We start from the raw sequence: 19,874 nt of genomic DNA, 5'->3' as shown, positions 1-19,874 counted from the left end.
CTTCCTTCCTTCCTTCCTTCCTTCCTTCCTTCCTTCCTTCCTTTCTTCCTTCCTTTTCTCTCTCTCTCTCTTATTTTCCTTTAAGACACTATGGGTTGCAATATTGTTACTGAAAGAGTATCGTGCATCTCACTTTCCCTCTTTTTAGCACTTGCTGATCTATTTTTGTATTTTCTAAATTCAATATAACTGGAAGTATTTGAAATTTGAAAATCTAAACTTTATAAAAGATTGTACTTAAAAGGTAAAATGATGGTGACTACTGGAAGAAACAAATACTAGCACCACAAGAACAGTATACATGCCATGCAGATATAGATGAATATATGTACATATGCATCTGAAATATAAGAAAAAGTCAGCTTGATGTTTTTTGAATAGGGAGTGTTGTGAATCAGTGTCAGAGTATAATTGAATGATGAAGATATCGTTCATATCTGTCACCATTTTGAGATGTGCAGCAGAGACCTGAACTTCCTTCACTGTCTTATGTAAACGAAATGTTCTAGATGCAGGTGGTAAACCAACCCCTTCCAGTTTTAAAATATCTGCAGTAGCCAGAGGTCAAGGCAAGGAATAAACAGGCAGAGTATAGAGGAATTTTAAGAGAGTGAAAACATGTCAGCATGACACCAAATGGATACGTGTCATTGCATATGGGTCAAGCCCACAGAATGTACACCACAAAAAGTGAACCAGAATGTAAACTGTGGACTTTGGGAGATTATGCTGTGTCAATGTAGATTCATCAGCAGTAACAAATGGTCCACTCTGGTGAGAAATAATGGGGTAGGTTGTGCTTGTGTAGGAATGAGGGTGTATGGGAAATATCCAATCCTTTCTCTCAATTTTCCTTTTAATCTAAAACTGCTTTTTTAAAAAGAGAAATTGAGATTGATTAATTATTACCCTACTGGGAAGAAAGAATGGTTTGAATGGAAACAAAGACATGTGACAATTGAGCCATTTTTTGCCCTCGACATAGGCATATTTAATTATGTCTCTACAAAGGTATCCGATATGTCACTCACTTGGTACACTGTCCCCAAGGTAGTGTTTTTATGTCCATAGATCTAAGTGTCTGGTGAATGTTGACTTGAGGTAAGCTCCTCTCTGTAAAATAGACTATTTCACTTGGAATGCCAGTGATTTAACCTCATACTGGGCCCCTGAACAACTGGAATGCCAGAGAAGCTTAAATAAACCTGAATAAACAGAGCCTGAAAATGCAGGGGCTTTAGTTCTCTCTTTTCTGTCTGAGGAGCCTCTTGACTCTTCTGCTCACACTTAAATAAGGATTGTAACAGTGTTTCAAAACTTCAGAAAATAGAGAACTGTATATATATATATATGTATATATATATATACCTTTAGCCAATTACAGTTCTCTATTTTCTGAAGTAGAGAACTTCAGAAAATAGAGAACTGTATATATATATATATATATATACAGTTATATATATATATACCTTTAGCCAATTATAGTTCTCTATTTTCTGAAGTAATATATATACATATATGTGTATATATACATACATGTATATATATATTACTAGGATTAGCCATTATATGCCTCAGACTCACACTCACCAGTGTGCTTACATTATATGGCACTTAAACATGTCTTTTTCTCAAAATTGAGACTTCAACACTTCTTGCTTCAGAGTAATTTAGATTTTTTTTTTAATTATTCAGCAAAGTTTTTGGTTAAGTCAAATGAGCCCTTAAGGTGAAACAAATGAGTATGTTTATATTTATCTGATCTGATGTGTTAATATTTTACCTTAGAGAAGCAGCAAATGTTCTACTAAATCTTGACAACATGTTGAATGGCTTGCAACAAGTTCAAATCATTCAAGGACGAGCAAATTCTACCATCACACAGATGACTGCCAAGATAACAAATATCAGAAAGAATGTACTGCAGGTATTTCATTGTCTTCATTGTAACTAACCTGAAAGATTTTTTAGTTGGAAACAGCAAAGTAGTTTTTCTGTGTCAACGTCACATATGCTTTCATACCTGATAAGATTATTATGAGGATAAAATGAGTTATTATAATATATAAAATGTTAATATTATGCACTTAATGAATCTACAGAGCTCTCCCAGCATCATTCTGTTTCCTGTTGACAAATCTGGTGTCCAAAGTTGGTGCTACTGCCAGCTATTAAATGAGGAAACTAAAACTCACTAGGTGGTTTCCCGAAGGTCACACAACTAATTAGTAAATTTGAGGCCAGGATTTTTTTCTTCTGATGCAGACTTTTAAAAAGACAATGAAATCAAATTAATTATTGCCAAGTTTTAATTTTTATATTAATTTTCCTACCTGCATATTGCACAGTTTTTGTAAATTTGCACAGAATTCATCACCAAAGTAACTTAAAACTAAAATACTGCCTTACCTAAAAGAAAGACTGGACCGACAGCACAGCAGGTAGGGCATTTGCCTTGCATGCAGCTGACCCAGGTTCGATTCATCCATCCCTCTCGGAGAACCGGGCAAACTACTGAGAGTATCCCGCCCACAGAGCAGATCCTGGCAAGCTACCCTTGTCATATTCGATATGCCAAAAAACAGTAACAATAAGTCTCACAATGGAGATATGTTACTGGTGCCTGCTCAAGCAAATCTATGAACAATGGGACAACAGTGCTACAGTGTACCTAAAAGAAAATTTTATCCAGAGCTTGGTGGAAACTAAGGCATGCATGATGCATCCCACAAGATGGGTTTATGATAGGAAGCTTGACAACGGGAAGATGGAACAAGACCAAATCCAGAGTGTTTAACATCTCTTCCTCCCAAGTTCCAGCTGCTGACACATTCTCCTTTCCCAAGAGATTCTACACTATTCAGTCCTCATTCTTCAGTTGTACTTTATATGTCCAAAGGCAGTCATCCTGAAAGCAAAACAGAAAGCAGCAAAATAGGAAGAAGTGCGCTAGGAAATAAAAGGGTGGAATGTAAAGAGGTTGTATATATAGGGTAGTGTGCAATCTCCAGGCAGCTAGGAAAGCCGGAGGCTCTCTCTCGCTGCCTATGTTTGGTGGTGGTGGTCTTGGTCCACTCGCCAACCCTGGATGACTGATGCCATGGGTGGACCAAGGAAGAAACAAGGGCCAAAATGGTGATAGATCAGTTGTCATTTATTTTATTTTCTCCATGCGCCTGTTCCAGTCTCACTAAGCTCCCCATTCTAGTCTCACACTGCCCCTCACTACTGTCTCCTCCAGTCTCTCCTGCTCATCTCCCTACGCTCCATCTCAAAACCTGAAGCCTCGTCTCTCTTCAGTCTCTCACCAACTCCCCACATTGGAGGTATCGCAATCAACATACCAAAGGCCCTCCTGATAGCAGATCAGGCTCAAGGGCAAAATACCACTTCAGGGTTTTTCTTCTTCCTTTAGTCTAAAAACTTAATTAACATCTTAATTCTATTTCTTAATATTATTTTGTATGGACACAGTAAGAGATACATTAATCTTGTAGTGTGGCTCTCGGGGGACATCTCGCTATAGATCTAACAGTTCTCAGGCCAGATTAATCTTTCCTAACCCTAGAAGGCTCCTATCTAGCTGTACTTTTTGGATCATGACAGAATTTGTCCATGATCATGTTCTTAACTTATAGTTAAGTTTTATGGAACTTTGGCCTTGCCCATTTCGATGGCAAGGTAGCTCACAACTTGCCTTAGATCCGTCCAGCCCCTCGTTGGGACCCTGCTTTTGGGTTGCTAGGAAGTAAGGGCAACTGAATCTTAAATTGAGAGAACAGATGCCCAGGAGTGAATATTAATTGGAGTCAATTAACTCCCAAGTTACAAAAGTATAGCATTAACTGTCTTCTTGTGTCTATACAAAAAAGACATTACTCTGAATTAACTATGCAAAGGATTTAAGGGGAAAAGCAATATTTACAAGTTAACAGAGTCTGATTAGGAGATAAAGGTGATTGACCAGTTGAAGAAGCAGAGTACAAAGAGGTTACACAAAAACACAGAGGAATGGGAGCACTGTGATGGGAGTAACCCAATAAACCTAAGTTCTCTGTGGCAAGGCAGAAAGGACAAACTAATGTTATCCTACAGGGTAGCAAAAAAAAAAAAAACACAAAAATTCCATAATTTTCCCCTTTGGCATATATACTTTAGAGTATGGGCTGGGAAATACATCTCATGTGCCAAATTGACCCATCAACTATTTTGTATTCAAAGCACAGTGGTTTGTTGCAATTCATTCACATACTGTTTATGACTGCTTTTGTGCTACAGTGACATTGAATTAAATAACATCAATAGAGACTGTAAATGAATGGCAAAGTGTAAAACCTTTACTATCTGACCCTTTACAGAAACACACACACACACACACACACACACACACACACACAACCTTGCTGATTCCCACTCTCTAACATTTTTCACATAAGCCCCAGGCTGCAGTAAGGAACTTTCATGTATAGAAGTACGATAGACAAGCACTTTAAGGAATCCTCCTAGTAGATAAGAAGTAAAAATGATAGATGAATCTTCTAAATGAAAAAATTAAAAAGGCATAGCTGAATTAGCAAAAAAATAAAGAAAATGAGTGGAGGATGAAAATGACAGGACAGTGTTACTCCAGAGAGGTAATTATGTGTGGGCATTGGGACTCATGGCTTTGTAGTCGCAGTTGATGAGCAGAAACAGAAGCAAAGTCTATGTGGGGAGGAAACAAGACCTGCAAGAGCTGAGACCCCAAGACACAAACACCTCAGTGAAAAGTTCAGCCATCACACAAAAACTCAGAGAGAGTGATTGACAGTGATGGATAGACTGATGGAGAAACAGAAAGGCAGGCAAATTGGTAAGACCCTTTGAATGAAAGTAACTGCAAACTTCTCTGAAGGAAGTTTGGTGTTTGTATTCACACTCCCTGGATGACCCAAACTACTTGGGCTATAAATTCCCTTTAAAGTAGTCTTGGGCTGGTGGGACCTTCAGATGCCGGAGGCAAACAGGAATCCCCTTCAAAGGAATGCACCATAACACCAGCCCTTAAAGAATACTCCCAAATAAAGAAATGGTCTCAACATGAGTCCTCAGAAACAGTCAACAACAAATTTGGAATGCGAAATAGCACTGCTCTTACTATGAATGAATATCAAGTGCAAAATAAGAATATCTCACATGTTTGAGAAAATCAAAGAAGATATGAAAGTATCATTGATGAGAGGAAACAAGATGTCTGACTTCAATATATAGGTATAATCATTAAATTAAAAATTAAATTAAATTTAAAAATTAGAAAATCATTAAATTTTAAAAAGCAAGTATTATTTTAATCTCATAGTTGCTTGAAAGGGCATTAGATAATAGGGCCACCTGCATCAAAGAATAGGAAAGGAAATTATTGTATGTTCAAATAATAGAATCCCTTAATTAATAAAAAATAAATTAACAAGCACTAGGCAAATTAACCTAGATGATCTATATAAACTTTAAATTTTGAATTTAAAATTCCAGTTGCAGAAATATACAGTATGACTATTTGCACAACATGTAAAAGACAAACATAGCCATACAGTGTTAGAAATACTGCATGTAATTTAAAGGCATACAGAATTTCAGAGAATAACAACTCTTACGGCGGTTACCTCTGGGACAGAGAGAGGAGTGAGGGTAGAGAATGGGTCACTGGGAACTTTGGTGGCTGGCAGTGTGTCTTTCTTAAACCAAATGGTGTGCCCTGGGTACATTTTTGGGAAACAGGATAGGAAAAGCGAAGGAATGATACTTGTTCCCTTTACACTTAGTTTATTTTTCTGAGAGATAATGATGTCATTTATTTTCTTGTTTCATGTTACATCATAAGAGCTCCCCTTTCTGGTGTTTAAATCAACAGGCTGAAAATCAAACAAAAGAGACTCAGAGGGAGTTGGACCTCGAAGAGCGACAGTCAGACCTGAAGGATGGGCTTTCCCAGCTACAGACCAAGTTGCAAAGGAACCAAGAGCAAACCCTCCTGGCAAAAGCTCAGGCAGAATCAGCACAGCGTCAGGCCGGGGGCCTTGAGGAGGTTATGAGTCTTACCTACCATTTCAATAGGGATTTTTTGGAGGAAACCCTTGGATTCCAGATTCTTGTATTCATCAAACTCCCTTTACTGCTGCTTCCTGCTCAGTGATGTTTGCTTGAGGGATCCTGATGGGCATGAAGGCTCTTGGGCAGGAAAGGGCTGTCTCCAAGGAGACGGACATCCTCAGGCCAGTACATGTTGGAGTGTTCAATGTCCATTAGCCCATCCTCAAAATCTCAAGTAGTCTTGGTTAAATTTTCCCTGAACTTTCATATTTTCACAATTTATGTCTTTGGTCTTTATTTGTATATATTTGTTCTTTTCTCCAACAAAATCATAAAACATAGAAAGGCAAGACATGAAAGTCACCTACCAAAGAGTAAAGATCAAGTTACAAAAATCAGAGTGAGTTAATTGAGCAGTTTCGGTAAATGGCCTAATAATTCAGGTTGCTGAAAGAACCCATCAGTTCATTTTCTTAGCAACAAGTATTCGGTTGGTGGCATTAGTAGAGTAGTTTGAACAAAGACAAATTTGTTCTATTCTCCTGCTTTTATTCCTAATAAGCTGGGTCCACTTTCCTATGCCCGGGAGCTGAGAACACTTTCTATGGACCAGAACTTAAGAAAGGGGCTTCTTACCCCCTCCCCTCTCTCCTACCCCTACCCCCACTTCCCTGTCCCTTTTTACTTCCATATTCCATTCCTGGCTCCAATCTTGATTTATCTACTAAACCCTTCTAAGTTTTCAGCCACAAAAGTTGATTTGGGAGGTTTCCATTCTAATTCAGAGGTTTTTTAAATCTTTTTGTTAATCACTGTGAATGACAAAGTTAAAAGTTATTTATGATTGAGTTTCAGGCATACAAAATGTCAGTGCCATCACCAGTGTCCACTTCCCTCCATTCGTGCCCCCAGTTTCCCACCCTCCCCTCAGCCTGCCTCTGTGGCAGATACTCTTTCCTTCCTCGTCTCTTTCCTTTGAGGCGCTGTGGTTTATGACACTGTTGCTGACAGGTATCATGCATATCACTTTACCTTTCAGCACCCTGTCCTCCTCAGAGTGACAACTTCCCTCCACCATTGTCATCAAGTGTTCCCTTTCCTGGCCTATCCCCCTGTCCCCTACCAGTGAAAAGCTTCTTCCACTTCTTGAACTGATGGATTCTTTCAGCATTTCTTAGGTTCTTCGTTTCTGTTACTGCTGGGCATTTATTCCCCTACTATGTTTCTTTATAGTAGAGATAAAGAGAGAGATCATTCTGTATCTGTCCTTTTGTCTCTGACTAACGCTTCTACCTTCTTCCCTCCCACCCTACCTCTCTTCTTTCTTCAGTCTCACTTATCTTTTGACAACCAAATATCCTTGCTGCTTCTACTCCTTCATCTTTCATGTGCAACCGAGCCAAAAATTTGTCAAGGGCAGGGTTGGGTCCATTTAGTCTTCTGTATCTCTCATCTGTTATGTAGTTCAAGATTAACAATTGATGCCTCATAAGAAGTGCCTTAAAGAGAATGATTTATGTTTCATGTAAATTAAGTTTTAGGGTTTTGGTACAGAGTTGCTCAGGGGTACTTTCAGCTGAGTGTGCTCAGTCTTTTTTCTCAGTGGTGCTTAGGGGACCACATAGAAGGACAACTGAGGCCTCACACACGCAAAGCATGCTTTGCATGAATTCAACACATTGGAGTATCTGTTTGGCCATATATTTTTTTAATTAATTAATTTTTTAATTAGTGAATCACCGTGAGGGTATAGTTACAGATTTATACATTTTCGTGCTCATGTTTCCCTCTTACAATGTTCAAGAACCCATCCCTTCACCAGTGCCCATTCTCCACCGCCAATAAACCCAGTATCCCTCCCACCCCCTAACCCCATCTCCCCCCACCCCACCCTGCCTCTGTGGCAGGGTATTCCCTTTTGTTCTCTCTCTCTCTCCAATTGGGTGTTGTTGTTTGCAATAGGGGTGTTGAGTGGCCATTGTGTTCAGTCTCTAGTCTACTTTCAGGCCATATGGTTTTAATTAAATGAAAATGTCATCTTTGGGGCCCAGGAGATAATACAGTAGATGCTTACCTACCTGCAGCTGACTCAGGTTTGATTCCTTGGCACCCCATATGGTCATCCAAGCCCCATAAGAAGTGATCCCTGAGTGAAAAGCCAGGAGTAAGCCCTGAGCACAGATGGATATGGCCAAAAAATTTTTGTTGCCTTTATTTTAAAATTGAATCACATGAGATACACAGTTACAAAGCTGTTCAGGGTTGGGTTTCCGCAATTCAGTGTTGCAACACCCATCCCTCCATCAGTGTACATTTCCCACCGCCAATGTCCCAAGTTTCCCTCCAACACCCCAGACCCCCCAGACTGCCTCTATGGTGGGCACTTTTATTTCTCTCTCTCTCTCTCTCTCTCTCTCTCTCTCTCTCTCTCTCTCTCTCTCTCTCTCTCTCTTTCTCTCTCTCTTCTTTTGGGCATTATCATGTTTGCTCTTTTACCTACTTTTAGTTCTTATCCAGAGTGATCATTTCCAACAAGCATTGTGATAGTGGTTCCTTCTCTATCCCAACCTCCCTTTCCCCCAGCACTTGAGGCAAGCTTCCAAACGTGAACCAATCCTCCTGGCCCTTGTTTCTACTTTCCTTGGGTATTAATCTCATATTATGTCCAAACAATTTTTTATCAGGTTTTTTTTTGTTTGTTTTTTGTTTTTTTGCTTTTTGGGTCACACCTGGCTATGCACAGGGGTTACTTCTGGCTCTGCACTAAGCAATTATTCCTGATGGTGCTCAGGGGACCATATGGGATGCTGGGAATCAAACCCGAGTTGGCCGCGTGCAAGGCAAACACCCTACCTGTTGTGCTACTGCTCCAGCCCCTCAAACAATTTTTTTAAAGATAATCTTTCGGTCAGATAGATAGCTCAACAGACTGAGTGCATGTTTCAAAAGCAGAGGCCTGGGTTTGGTCCTTGGAAAGACATGGCTTCCCAAACACGGTGAGAAACAATCCTTGAGCACTGAGCCACCAGTGATCTTCGAGCACCACCAAGTGTGGTCCCAAAACAAAGACCACGACAAAATGTTTTTTTTTAACTAAAAAATAGAACAAATAAAAGCTCTGCTGGAAATGTCAGTTACTCAAGCAAATTGGTTAAGGTATGGTTTCTTCTTAATGTTTTCATAAACAGGGGCTAGAGCAATAGCATAGTGGATAGGGCATTTGCCTTGCACGCAGCCAACCCGAGTTTGATTCCCAGCATCGCATATGGTCCCCTGAGCACCACCAGGAGTAATTCCTGAGTGCATGAATCAGGAGTAACCCCTGTGACACAAAAACAAAAACAAATGTTTTCATGAACAGTGTCAGGTGTTCAGCATGTCTGTGCGTTCTTATAACTTCTGTGTGACAATGGGAATGTTGTTCTCAATAGGGCTATGTTGAGCTGAAAAATCAATATGCTGCTCTTCAACATAAGACGAGCGCTACAGGACTAACAAAAGAAACAATAGAAAAAGTGAAACGGCTAAAAGATGCAGCAGAAAAATTGGCCGAAGATACAGAAGACAAAATAAGAAGAATAACAGGTAGCCGTCCTTTTTGACCACATTTTACAAGGGAGGTCCTCACAGATAGTGCTCAGAAGCCATAGAGCAGTCAGTCCTGACAATACTTACCCCAATGAACCAGCGGGTTCAATGCTATAGCCCAAGGGTGCAGAACTGCTTAGGCCCAATACAGTTGTGCTGGAGTAGGGATGTGGGCATGAGATTCCTGCAGTGCTGGGTTGTGGGTGGGGTATACGGTGCTGAAGAGCTAACTCAGGGCATTGTAGGTGCAAAGTATGCACTGCAGCTCTTGAAAGTACCTCCCTGGCTCCCTCCTTTCCTCCAACTTGATTTTAATAATTGAAAAGTGGAATTTTATCAGATTTAAGTGTACAGCATAATGTTTGATAGCCATATACTTTGTGAAATGATTACCAGTTAATTAACACCTTTACAACTTCACACTTGTTTTTCTTTCTGTGGTGACAATACACAGGATCAACTAACATATGCAATTCAGAGTAATTAACACTAGTCACTGTGCTGTATAGGAAATCCCCCAAATCTAGTCATAATGATTTGTGGCTTCTGACCAATATCTTGCCCATCTTCTCACTCAATCCTGGATGCCGCCAGAAACCCTTTGTTTCTGCAAGTTCATTATCTCCCCCTTCTCAGTCCTTTGTTATTGCTGTTGTAAAACCCAAAAGTTGCACACGTTCATGCACACTCATGAACTTTTATTTTTTTTTTTTAATTTATTTTTTTATTGAATCACCATGTTGAAAGTTACAAAGCTTTAAGGCTTAAGTCTCAGTTACATAATGCTTGAACACCCATCCCTCCACCAGTGCTTGTATTCCACCACCAAGAACCACAGTAAACCTCCCACCCCACCCCGCCCTGCCCCCCAGTCCCCCACCCCATCTGTGTAGTTGGTAAGTTACACTTTACTTTCTCTTTACCTTGATTACATACAACAACAACAACAACAACAACAACAAACCTCACTATTATTGTTTGGAGTTTCCCCCCCAGAGTCAGACCTGCTGGAAAGGAAGCATTTGATAATTTGTTTTCCACTGCTGTGATTGAGGAGATATGAGGTCATGTGGCCACAGTAGCGGCTATGAGGTTCTAGATTTCTGTATTTTAGTATTTTAGTGACTAAGTCCAGACGGCTTTCTGCCAGAGGTTGCATCTTTGCTAGATCGTACCTCTCTGCTACTTTATATTCCACATATGAGTGCAATCTTTCTGTATCTGTCTCTTTCCTTCTGACTCATTTCACTCAACATGATACTTTCCATGTTGATCCACTTACATGCAAATTTCATGACTTCATGCTTTCTAACCGCTGCATAGTATTCCATTGTGTAGATGTACCAAAGTTTTTTTAGCCAGTCATCTGTTCTCGGGCATTCGTTTTTTTTCCAGATTCTGGCTATTGTAAACTGTGCTGCGATAAACATACAGGTGCAGATGTCATTTTGACTATAATTTTTTGCTTCTCCAGGGTATATTCCCAGGAGTGGTATTGCTGGGTCAAATGGAAGCTCAATTTCTAATTTTTTGAGACTCGACCATATTGTTTTCCAGAAGGGCTGAACCAGTCGACATTCCCACCAGCAGTGTAGGAGGGTTCCTTTCTCCCCGCATCCACGCCAACAGCGGTTGTTTTTGTTCTTTGGGATGTGAGCCAGTCTCTGTGGTGTGAGATGGTATCTCATAGTTGTTTTTATCTGCATCTCCCTGATGATTAGTGATGAAGAGCATTTTTTCATGTGCCTTTTAGCCATTTGTATTTCTTCCTTGAGAAAGTTTCTGTTCATTTCTTCGCCCCATTTCTTGATGGGGTTGGGTGTTTTCTTTTTGTAGAGGTCAACCAGTACTTTATATACCCTTGTTATTAATCCTTTATCGGATGGATACTGGGTGAATATCCTTTCCCATTCTGTAGATACCCTTTGAATTCTGGTCACTGTGTCTTTTGTGGTGCAGAAGCTTTTTAGTTTAATATAGTCCCATTTGTATATCTCTGTTTCTACTTGCTTACTTAGTTCCATGTCATCTTTGAAGATACCTTTAGCTTCAATATCGTGAAGGGTTTTGCCGACCTTGTCTTCGATGTACCTTATGGATTGTGGTCTGATGTTGAGGTCTTTAATCCATTTTTTTTTTTTTGCTTTTTGGGTCACACTTGGCGATGCACAGGGGTTACTCCTGGCTCTGCACTCAGGAATTACCCCTGGCCTTGCTCAGAGGACCATATGGGATGCTGGGATTTGAACCCGGGTTGGCCGCGTGCAAGGCAAACGCCCTACCCGCTGTGCTATCTCTCCAGCCCCCTTTAATCATTTTGATCTGACTTTTGTGCATGGTGTAAGGTCGATGTCTAAGCCCATTTTTTTGCACGTGGCTGTCCAGTTATGCCAGCACCATTTGTTGAAGAGGCTTTCCTTGTTCCATTTCACATTTCTTGCCCCCTTATCAAGGATCAGGTGATCATATATTTTGGGTTGCATGTAGGGATATTCCACCCTGTTCCATCGATCAGCGATTCTGCCTTTGTTCCAATACCATGCTGTTTTAATTGTTACTGCTTTGTAGTAAAGTTTGAAGTTGGGGAGGGTGATGCTTCCCATTGTCTTTTTCCCAAGAATTGCTTTGGCTATTCATGGGCGTTTATTGTTCCATATGAATTTCAGGAGTGTTTGATCAATTTCTTTGAAGAATTTCATGGGTATCCACATAGGGATTGCATTGAATCTGTATAGTGCTTTGGGGAGTAAACCATATAATCATTTCAATAGATGCAGAGAAAGCATTTGACAAGATCCAACACCCATTTATGATGAAAACTCTCACCAAAATAGGCTTAGAAGGAACTTTCCTCAAGATAGTCGAAGCCATCTATCACAAACCCATGGCAAGCATTATCCTTAATGGAGAAACACTAAAGGCCTTCCCTCTAAGAACAGGGACAAGACAAGGATGCCCACTCTCTCCACTTCTGTTCAACATAGTACTGGAAGTACTTGCAATAGCAATTAGACAAGAAAAAGACATTAAGGGTGGGGCCGGAGCGATAGCACAGTGGGTAGGGCGTTTGCCTTGCACGCGACCGACCCGGGTTCGATCCCCGGCATCCCATATGGTCCCCCAAGCACCGCCAGGAGTAATTCCTGAGTGCAAAGTCAGGAGTAACCCCTGAGCATCGCTGGGTGTGACCCAAAAAGAAAAAAAAAAGACATTAAGGGTATACAGATAGGAAAGGAAGAAATCAAGCTGTCACTATTTGCAGATGACATGATTCTATACCTAGAGAATCCTAAAACCTCTATCAAGAAACTCCTGGAAACAATAGATTTGTACAGTAAAGTTGCAGGCTATAAAATCAATACTCAAAAATCCATGGCCTTCCTATACGCAAATAGCGAGTCAGAGGAAAGTGACATAAAAAAAAATCCCATTCACAATTGTGCCCCAGAAGATCAAGTACCTAGAAATCAGCCTAACTAAGGAAGTAAAGGATCTCTACAAGGAAAACTACAAAACACTACTCAATGAAATAAAAGAGGACACGAGGAAATGGAAACACATTCCCTACTCATGGATAGGAAGACTTAACATTGTCAAAATGACACTCATGAACTTTTAGTTGAAACGCTCCTTAGAGGTCACACACTTTTGTTGTGGTGCTGGGAGGGGAAATCTGCATACTTAAATTGTGGTGTTTGAGCACATTTTGGTTGCAGGGCTTATACACTAAGTTGTGGTGTGCGTGTGCCAGGGACTCATGGTTAGTTGTGCTGCTAGATGCCCCTAATATCAAGGCTGCTTAGACCACACTCCAGTCTGTGGGTCAGTGTCAGGAATCGAACTTTTGGCCTCAGGCCTCACACTAAAAGGCAGGTTCTCTGTCACCGTTTTGTGACAATGACCCTGAGCAGCTCCCACCCCCCAGATCCCAGGGCCCCCTCCCCCTCCCCAGCCTTGGTCCTGCTGAGCTATTCCTTGGCTGAGCTATTCCAAGGCCCTGAATTTTGTGAGTTAGTGTTTTGTGAGTTGTTTAGTTGTTTTAGTTGTTGGCTGGAGCGATAGCACAGCGGTAGAGCATTCGCCTTTCACGCGGCCAACCCGTGTTCTATTCCTCCACCCCTCTCGGAGAGCCTGGCAAGCTACCGAGAGTGTCCCGCCCGCACGGCAGAGCCTGGCAAGCTACCCATGCGTATTGGATGTGCCAAAAACAGTAACAGCAAATCTCTCAATGGGAGACGTTACTGGTGCCCGCTCAAACAAATCGAAGAGCAACAGGATGACAGTGACAGTTTTAGTTGTTGCTCTCTGACTCTTTCCCCCCCTTTTTTGCTACTTAGTATAATGCCTTTCAGTTTCACTCATCTTGTTGCAAATAACAGGATGTCCTTCCTTTAGATATAGGGAGGGAAAAATACACAGACATTTGAGTGGATGTATAACAAAACACATTATCCTCATTTATTCATCTATTGGCAGAGATGACCAAGAGTTCACAGAGAGGAGCACAACGTCCCGAGCAGGATCAGAGTTGAGAGAGTGGAGCAGGAGCTCCAGTCTGTAGCCAGGCCCCTGCCTGGAACTTTGACTCAGTCAGGGTCCCTGCAAGAAACAGGAAGGATACCAGATATACCTTACACTTGTAGGTAACGTTGCCTCAGTTAGTGACTTATTGCATAACAGGCACCCCCAAGTGTGATGATTGAGAAAACAACCCGGAATTATTTCCCTCTAGGCTGCCTGGTGGTTTTTCTGCTGGTGTTCTCAGGGTCACCAACGCAGTTGCAGTCAGTGGTGGTCACCCCACAGGCCTTAAAGGGCCTGTTTGGCTGAGCTGCTAGAACTCTCTACAGAGTCTTTCATCCTAGTCTGCTTAACAGTATGATTGATTGATCCATACTGTCACTGTCATCCCGTTGCTCATCGATTTGCTCGAGCGGGCACCAGTAATGGGTCTCCATCATGAGATTTGTTGTTACTGTTTTTGGCATATCGAATACACCATGGGTAGCTCGCTAGGCTCTACCGTGCGGGTGAGATACTCTCGGTAGCTTGCTGGGCTCTCTGAGAGGGGCGGAGGAATCGAACTTAGGTCATCTGCAGGCAAGGCAAATGCCCTACCACTGTGCTATCGCTCCAGCCTGATTGGTTCATAAAAATAAGCAATGAAGCAATGAGGTGTGTATCACTTATTCCACTTTATGTTGGTCAAAGTAGCTTGGAGAGCCAGAGAGTGAGAGAGAGAGACAGAGAGACAGATAGAGTACAGAGGTTAATATGTTTGCCTTGCCCATAGCCAACAATGCTTCCATCCCTGCCACCACATACCATCCCCCACAGCAATGCCAGGAGTAAACCCTGAACGAACACTACCCAGGTATGGTCCAAAACCAAACAAACAAAATTGTGGGCTAGAGCGATAGTACAGGAGAGCAGAAACTTGCTTGGTGTGCAAGTGAGTTGGCATCTGACCCTGGATTGAATCCAGGCATCATATATGTCCCTCTGAGCACTGATCGGATCAATGCTGAACCCAGAGACGGGTATAGGCCCTGACCACTATTAGGTGTGGTCCAAAAGAAGCATAAAAACCAACTTACATAGCTGGGTCAGGTTTGTGAGAAAGGACACGGCCGCTTCTTGGTGGGAGGAGCTGTGTGGAATGCCCAGGAATGAAGAGAAGTTGGAGGGATGGAGGTCCTGAGCGACCAGCAGCAGTGAGTAGCTAGTAGTAGGCCAGGCCTGAAGGAGCCATGGAGGCAGGTGTGTGGATGTGCACTCCATTGACGGGAAGCAGTCCCTGTGCAGAAGTGGATGAATGGCCAGTCACTGCTGCCCGCCAGGAGTAGAGTCTGCTGGCTCTTCTACATTCCCCTCCGTTCCCAGAATCATTCAGCGGCCTGGTATGAATGGAGCCAAGGTCAAGAGAACCAGGTGATATCATCCACGAAAGCCAGCTTTCCAGGACCCAGCAATGGTAGCACAAATTTAAAAAGAATAATAACAACCAGCACAATCGAATTCATTCACCTTGTGGAAGCACAGGGTTTTCATTTCCTTTAGCACAAATATACTAATGCTGAATACCCTAGTCAATCCGAGTGACTTTCCAATGTCCGTGAGCTTCTAGGACAGTTGTTCACCCCCTTGCAGAACAGACTTTAGTCTTGAGTAAACCTAGAAAGTTCTTTAGATTCAGATTAATCTTTGTTTTTCTTTTTTTCATGGAGTTTTCATTTACTGGTTTTCATTTGTTTCCTCAGGATAAGTGTTTTTCTAAAGGAAAACACTCATCCTAAAGGAAAACACTCAGTTTTCCTAAATTGACCTTGAAACACTTAAAAATAGCCTGACACATGTCTTGAATCTTTGTTTCTTTTTATGAATCGTCATCAATTAATTCAACATTTGTTCACAGGACAGTTTAAAGTACCATCAGCAATCTGCTTCCTTTCTCTAATTACCTGCTACGTGCTAATTTGATAGTCTTCTCCTAACTGTAGAGTGCAGGTGTGATTAAGTGGGAGATTTAACAACCTTGTTTTAGAAGCTTGACTTCAACCTAAAAATCAGTTTCCTTTCTATTTCTTATTTTATTTATGTTTTTTTCCAGGGAGGGTTGGGGGAGGTGCTACACTGAAGGGTGCTCAAGGGATACTCCTGATATGTTGTTCAGGGTTTGCTCCTGATGGTGCTTGGGTAGCATACGGTGTCAGTGCTCGAACCCAGGACTCCCACATGCAGGGCATGCACTCCAGTCCATTGAGCTCTCTCCAATCCCCTTAGATTCTTTACAGTTAACAATGAGAGAGCACCTCACACTGTTAACTTTAGCTCTTCCACCCAAATAGTCTGCGGGCTCTTTGTCAGGGTTTACTATCATTCCTAGTGCTGGTTGGATGGAAAATAAATGGATGGGTGGATGGATGGATGGATGGATGGATGGATGGATGGATGGATGGATGGATGGATGGACGGACGGACAAATGGATGGATACATGAAGAGATAGATGGATGTACAAACTGAGACGGATAGATCGATAAGAATGAAGCTAAGAAAACATCACATTGCTTTAATTATTGAGAGATTTCAGTGTCAGCAGGAGAAAATGAAGAAATAAAATTCCCTTTTTAACAAAGGATTGAGAACTCCTAAACTGTGGAGCACATGTTGAAAATGAAGTTAAGATAACAAGGATAAGTCTTTAGACATGTAACATTTCTCAGAATCCAACCAGGGCTCATCATCTGTTGTACTCTCTATGTCTAATGAATTATAGTATATAATTATTTGACCTAGAGAATCTTGTGAGTTGAAATAACTGTGATATATGAAAACAGATTCAAAGAGTAATGCTTCGGTTTAAAATATTATTTTCTAGAGTTGCAAAATTGGTTAAATAACTTATTGTACCAGTGTTTTATTTGATCTCTGAGACTTCTGGTAACAAAACTTTTTAAAGCTACTTAGCTTAGGGTTATAAGGGGTTAATCTCAGATGTCGGCTTGGGAGTTTTTCCCTGGATCCTGCCTCAGTCAAACTATAGTATAGTATAGTATAGTATAGTATAGTATAGTATAGTATAGTATAGTATATACTATAGTATATAGTATCACAGCTATAGTATCACACTGACTAGACGCTTTTAGATATGAAATATCATAAAACAAAAATATCAATTTCTCTGATTTCTATGAAAATCTTGAGGAGTCTGGCCAAAATAAATATTTGATCTACTGAATCAACCAACAAATATTTAAGAGACACATACACCCCTGGGCTTTGCATAATATAGAAATCCAAGAGGATTCTAGTAGATGAAAATCTAGCATTTACTTCATTTTCTTCTTTCAGATTTGGAAAAGAAGATTCGAGATTTGAATTTAAGTAGACAAGAAAAAGCTGACCAGCTGAAACAGTTAGAAGATCAAGTCATTGCAATTAAAAATGAAATTGTTGAACAAGAAAATAAATATGCTGAATGCTATACTTAGTTGACATGCAAAGGCCTGTACCTTCATTTCCAGTTTCTGAGGAGCACACTGAAGGATCAGTGAGAAATGCTTGAAACACAAATGGTTAACCTCTGCCCCTCCTTGCCTCTGCCCCTCTCCTTGCTGTAGATCTTCGCATTGTGGCTGGGAGTGAAACAGAGCCAAGGAAATGCCATGTCAGAGGGAATAGAAGGGGGGATAAAGACATGGTCTCTGGTTTCAGAAACCTTTTTTTTTTGCCCGTCTGTCCCTTTCATAACTTAAAAATAATTAGTTACATATGGCAAGTACAAATCTGCGTATGTCTTACTACGCATTTCAGTCAAAATAAAAAAAAAACAATATTAAACAAATTTCCAGCAGATGGAGGACCTAGGAAATGGGCAGCATAATCTGAACACTTGTTTCAGTTTAGGCAGCAAGAGTAGTTCCAGAGATCTGCTGTATAACGTGGACCCTACAGTTCTCAACGCTGTACTGCATCCTTAATAGTGTAAGACGAGCCATCTCATATTAAGTGGACTCGTAATAAATTTAAGATAAATATAATCAAAAGAAAATAAACAACTAATTTAGGATGAAATAGATATGGATAGAATATCTAAAGGTTGTTTATACTTTACTTGAATTTATTTGTAAAGTTATTGTTCTGTTCTGAATAAAATGTGCACAATTCAAAAGGCGACTTGTTTTTGCACCCACTTTCATACATATTCATTCTCTAAGAATCCTGTTTTTACTGAATGGAACAAAATAGTATTCAAGCAAATAAATGGATATTGAACGACTTTTCATATTTTTTTTTTGGGGGGGAGTGACACCTGACAGTGCTCAGAGCTTACTCCTGGCTCTGAATTCAGGTGTCCATCCTGGCAGCACTGGAGAACCATGTGGTGTGTCACATTCGAACCCAGTTCAGCTTCACACAAAACATGTGCCTCACCTGCTATACTATTCCTCTGACCTCCTGCCTTTTACAATTTATTGGCAAGAATGTTTATTATAAGATCTGCTACTTTGGGCAGGTGTGAGGGAGCTGCTCGGGAGGACTGGGAGCCACTCCCAGTGACACTTGGCCTGCAACACTTCTCAGATGCTATGGCTCTGGGGACTGCTAAGGTCACCCTGACAGTGCATGTGGCCACTATAGCCACACCTAGCAGTACCTGGGAGATCTACAGGGTGATGGATCAAATTCAGAGCCTTGTGCCTGCAGGCAAGTACACCAGCCCTTTGCTCTATCTCCCTGGCCCCCTCCTCAGCTTTTAAAGACTGAAACAAGGATGTTTTCTAGTTTAAAGGATCAAGCTGTCTTGTTTAAAAATGGGTCTATGACTTCCCGTTGACTTTTTTTTTTTTTGCATGTGTGATATAGATCACATTGCTTCTGTTTGTGAAAGTTTCCCTTGGCAGTGCTCAGGGTACCAGATGTGGTACCGGGGCTCAAAATATGGGATCAACGATATGCAGGGCAAGTGATTTAACCCTGTACTATCTTCTGGCCCCCAGAGAGATTGTTTTTTAAAGAAGTTTAACCCGATGGTTTTAAAACAGGAAGTGACATGCACAACTTCGGCGTATGAAAGAGGGAAAACAGCTGGGTGACACTTGGCCTGCCACGTTGTGCTTGCCAGTGAGGCACATTTAGAAAGAATTTTGTGTCTGCTTAAATTAGACGCCAATCCTTGTGGTGAGCAGTTCTGGGCCTGTAGATGAGTGCTATTTGCCAAACATACCAAGGTTACCAAATGAAATAAAACCAAATATATCTTGACAAGAAAAAAAAATGAGCTTGAAGAAGGATAAGCTAGAAATAATGATCCAATATCCAAGCTTCCCCATCTTTCTTTTGGTAACAGAATCCATGTTTTAAACAGGTACACAGCTGCCTAGAAAGATTATATTTCTCAACTTCTCTTGCAGCTCAACAAACCATGAAACTCAATTTTAGCTAACAAAATAAGTAAAGGTGTTGTGTGCAACTTCAAGGGCACAGCCAGAAAAGAAAATGATTTTCCTGTAGTAGGCAGACTAATAGTCCCCTCAAAGATGGCTTTGTCAAATTTCCGTGATCTGTGAAGGTTATATCATGCAACAAAGAGGAACTAAAGTAACACTTGTTATTTAGATGCTAATCAGTTGTTGAGATGAGAATATTTTCTTGAATTATCCATATGAAGCCAGTGTAATCTTGGGGTCTTTAAAAATGGAAGGAGACAGAAGAG

The 19,874-nt window shown here is 41.0% G+C and overlaps 1 protein-coding gene across 1 annotated transcript in view; it reads left to right on the top strand.

The window, feature by feature from the left end:
* The window catches only part of LAMB4 (laminin subunit beta 4), a 113,123-nt gene extending 95,474 nt beyond the window's left edge, over positions 1–17,649 (top strand). The window contains exons 31-34 of the mRNA XM_004602100.2: positions 1,789–1,927; positions 5,891–6,064; positions 9,501–9,654; positions 17,510–17,649. Coding sequence (XP_004602157.2) covers positions 1,789–1,927; positions 5,891–6,064; positions 9,501–9,654; positions 17,510–17,649 — 607 coding nt within the window. The remainder of the gene's footprint in view (positions 1–1,788; positions 1,928–5,890; positions 6,065–9,500; positions 9,655–17,509) is intronic.
* The last annotated feature ends 2,225 nt before the right edge of the window (positions 17,650–19,874 follow it).

This window comes from Sorex araneus, chromosome 1 (assembly GCF_027595985.1).
Source record: "Sorex araneus isolate mSorAra2 chromosome 1, mSorAra2.pri, whole genome shotgun sequence".
Lineage (NCBI taxonomy): Eukaryota > Metazoa > Chordata > Mammalia > Eulipotyphla > Soricidae > Sorex > Sorex araneus.
This window is presented reverse-complemented; position numbering and strand designations above follow the sequence as displayed.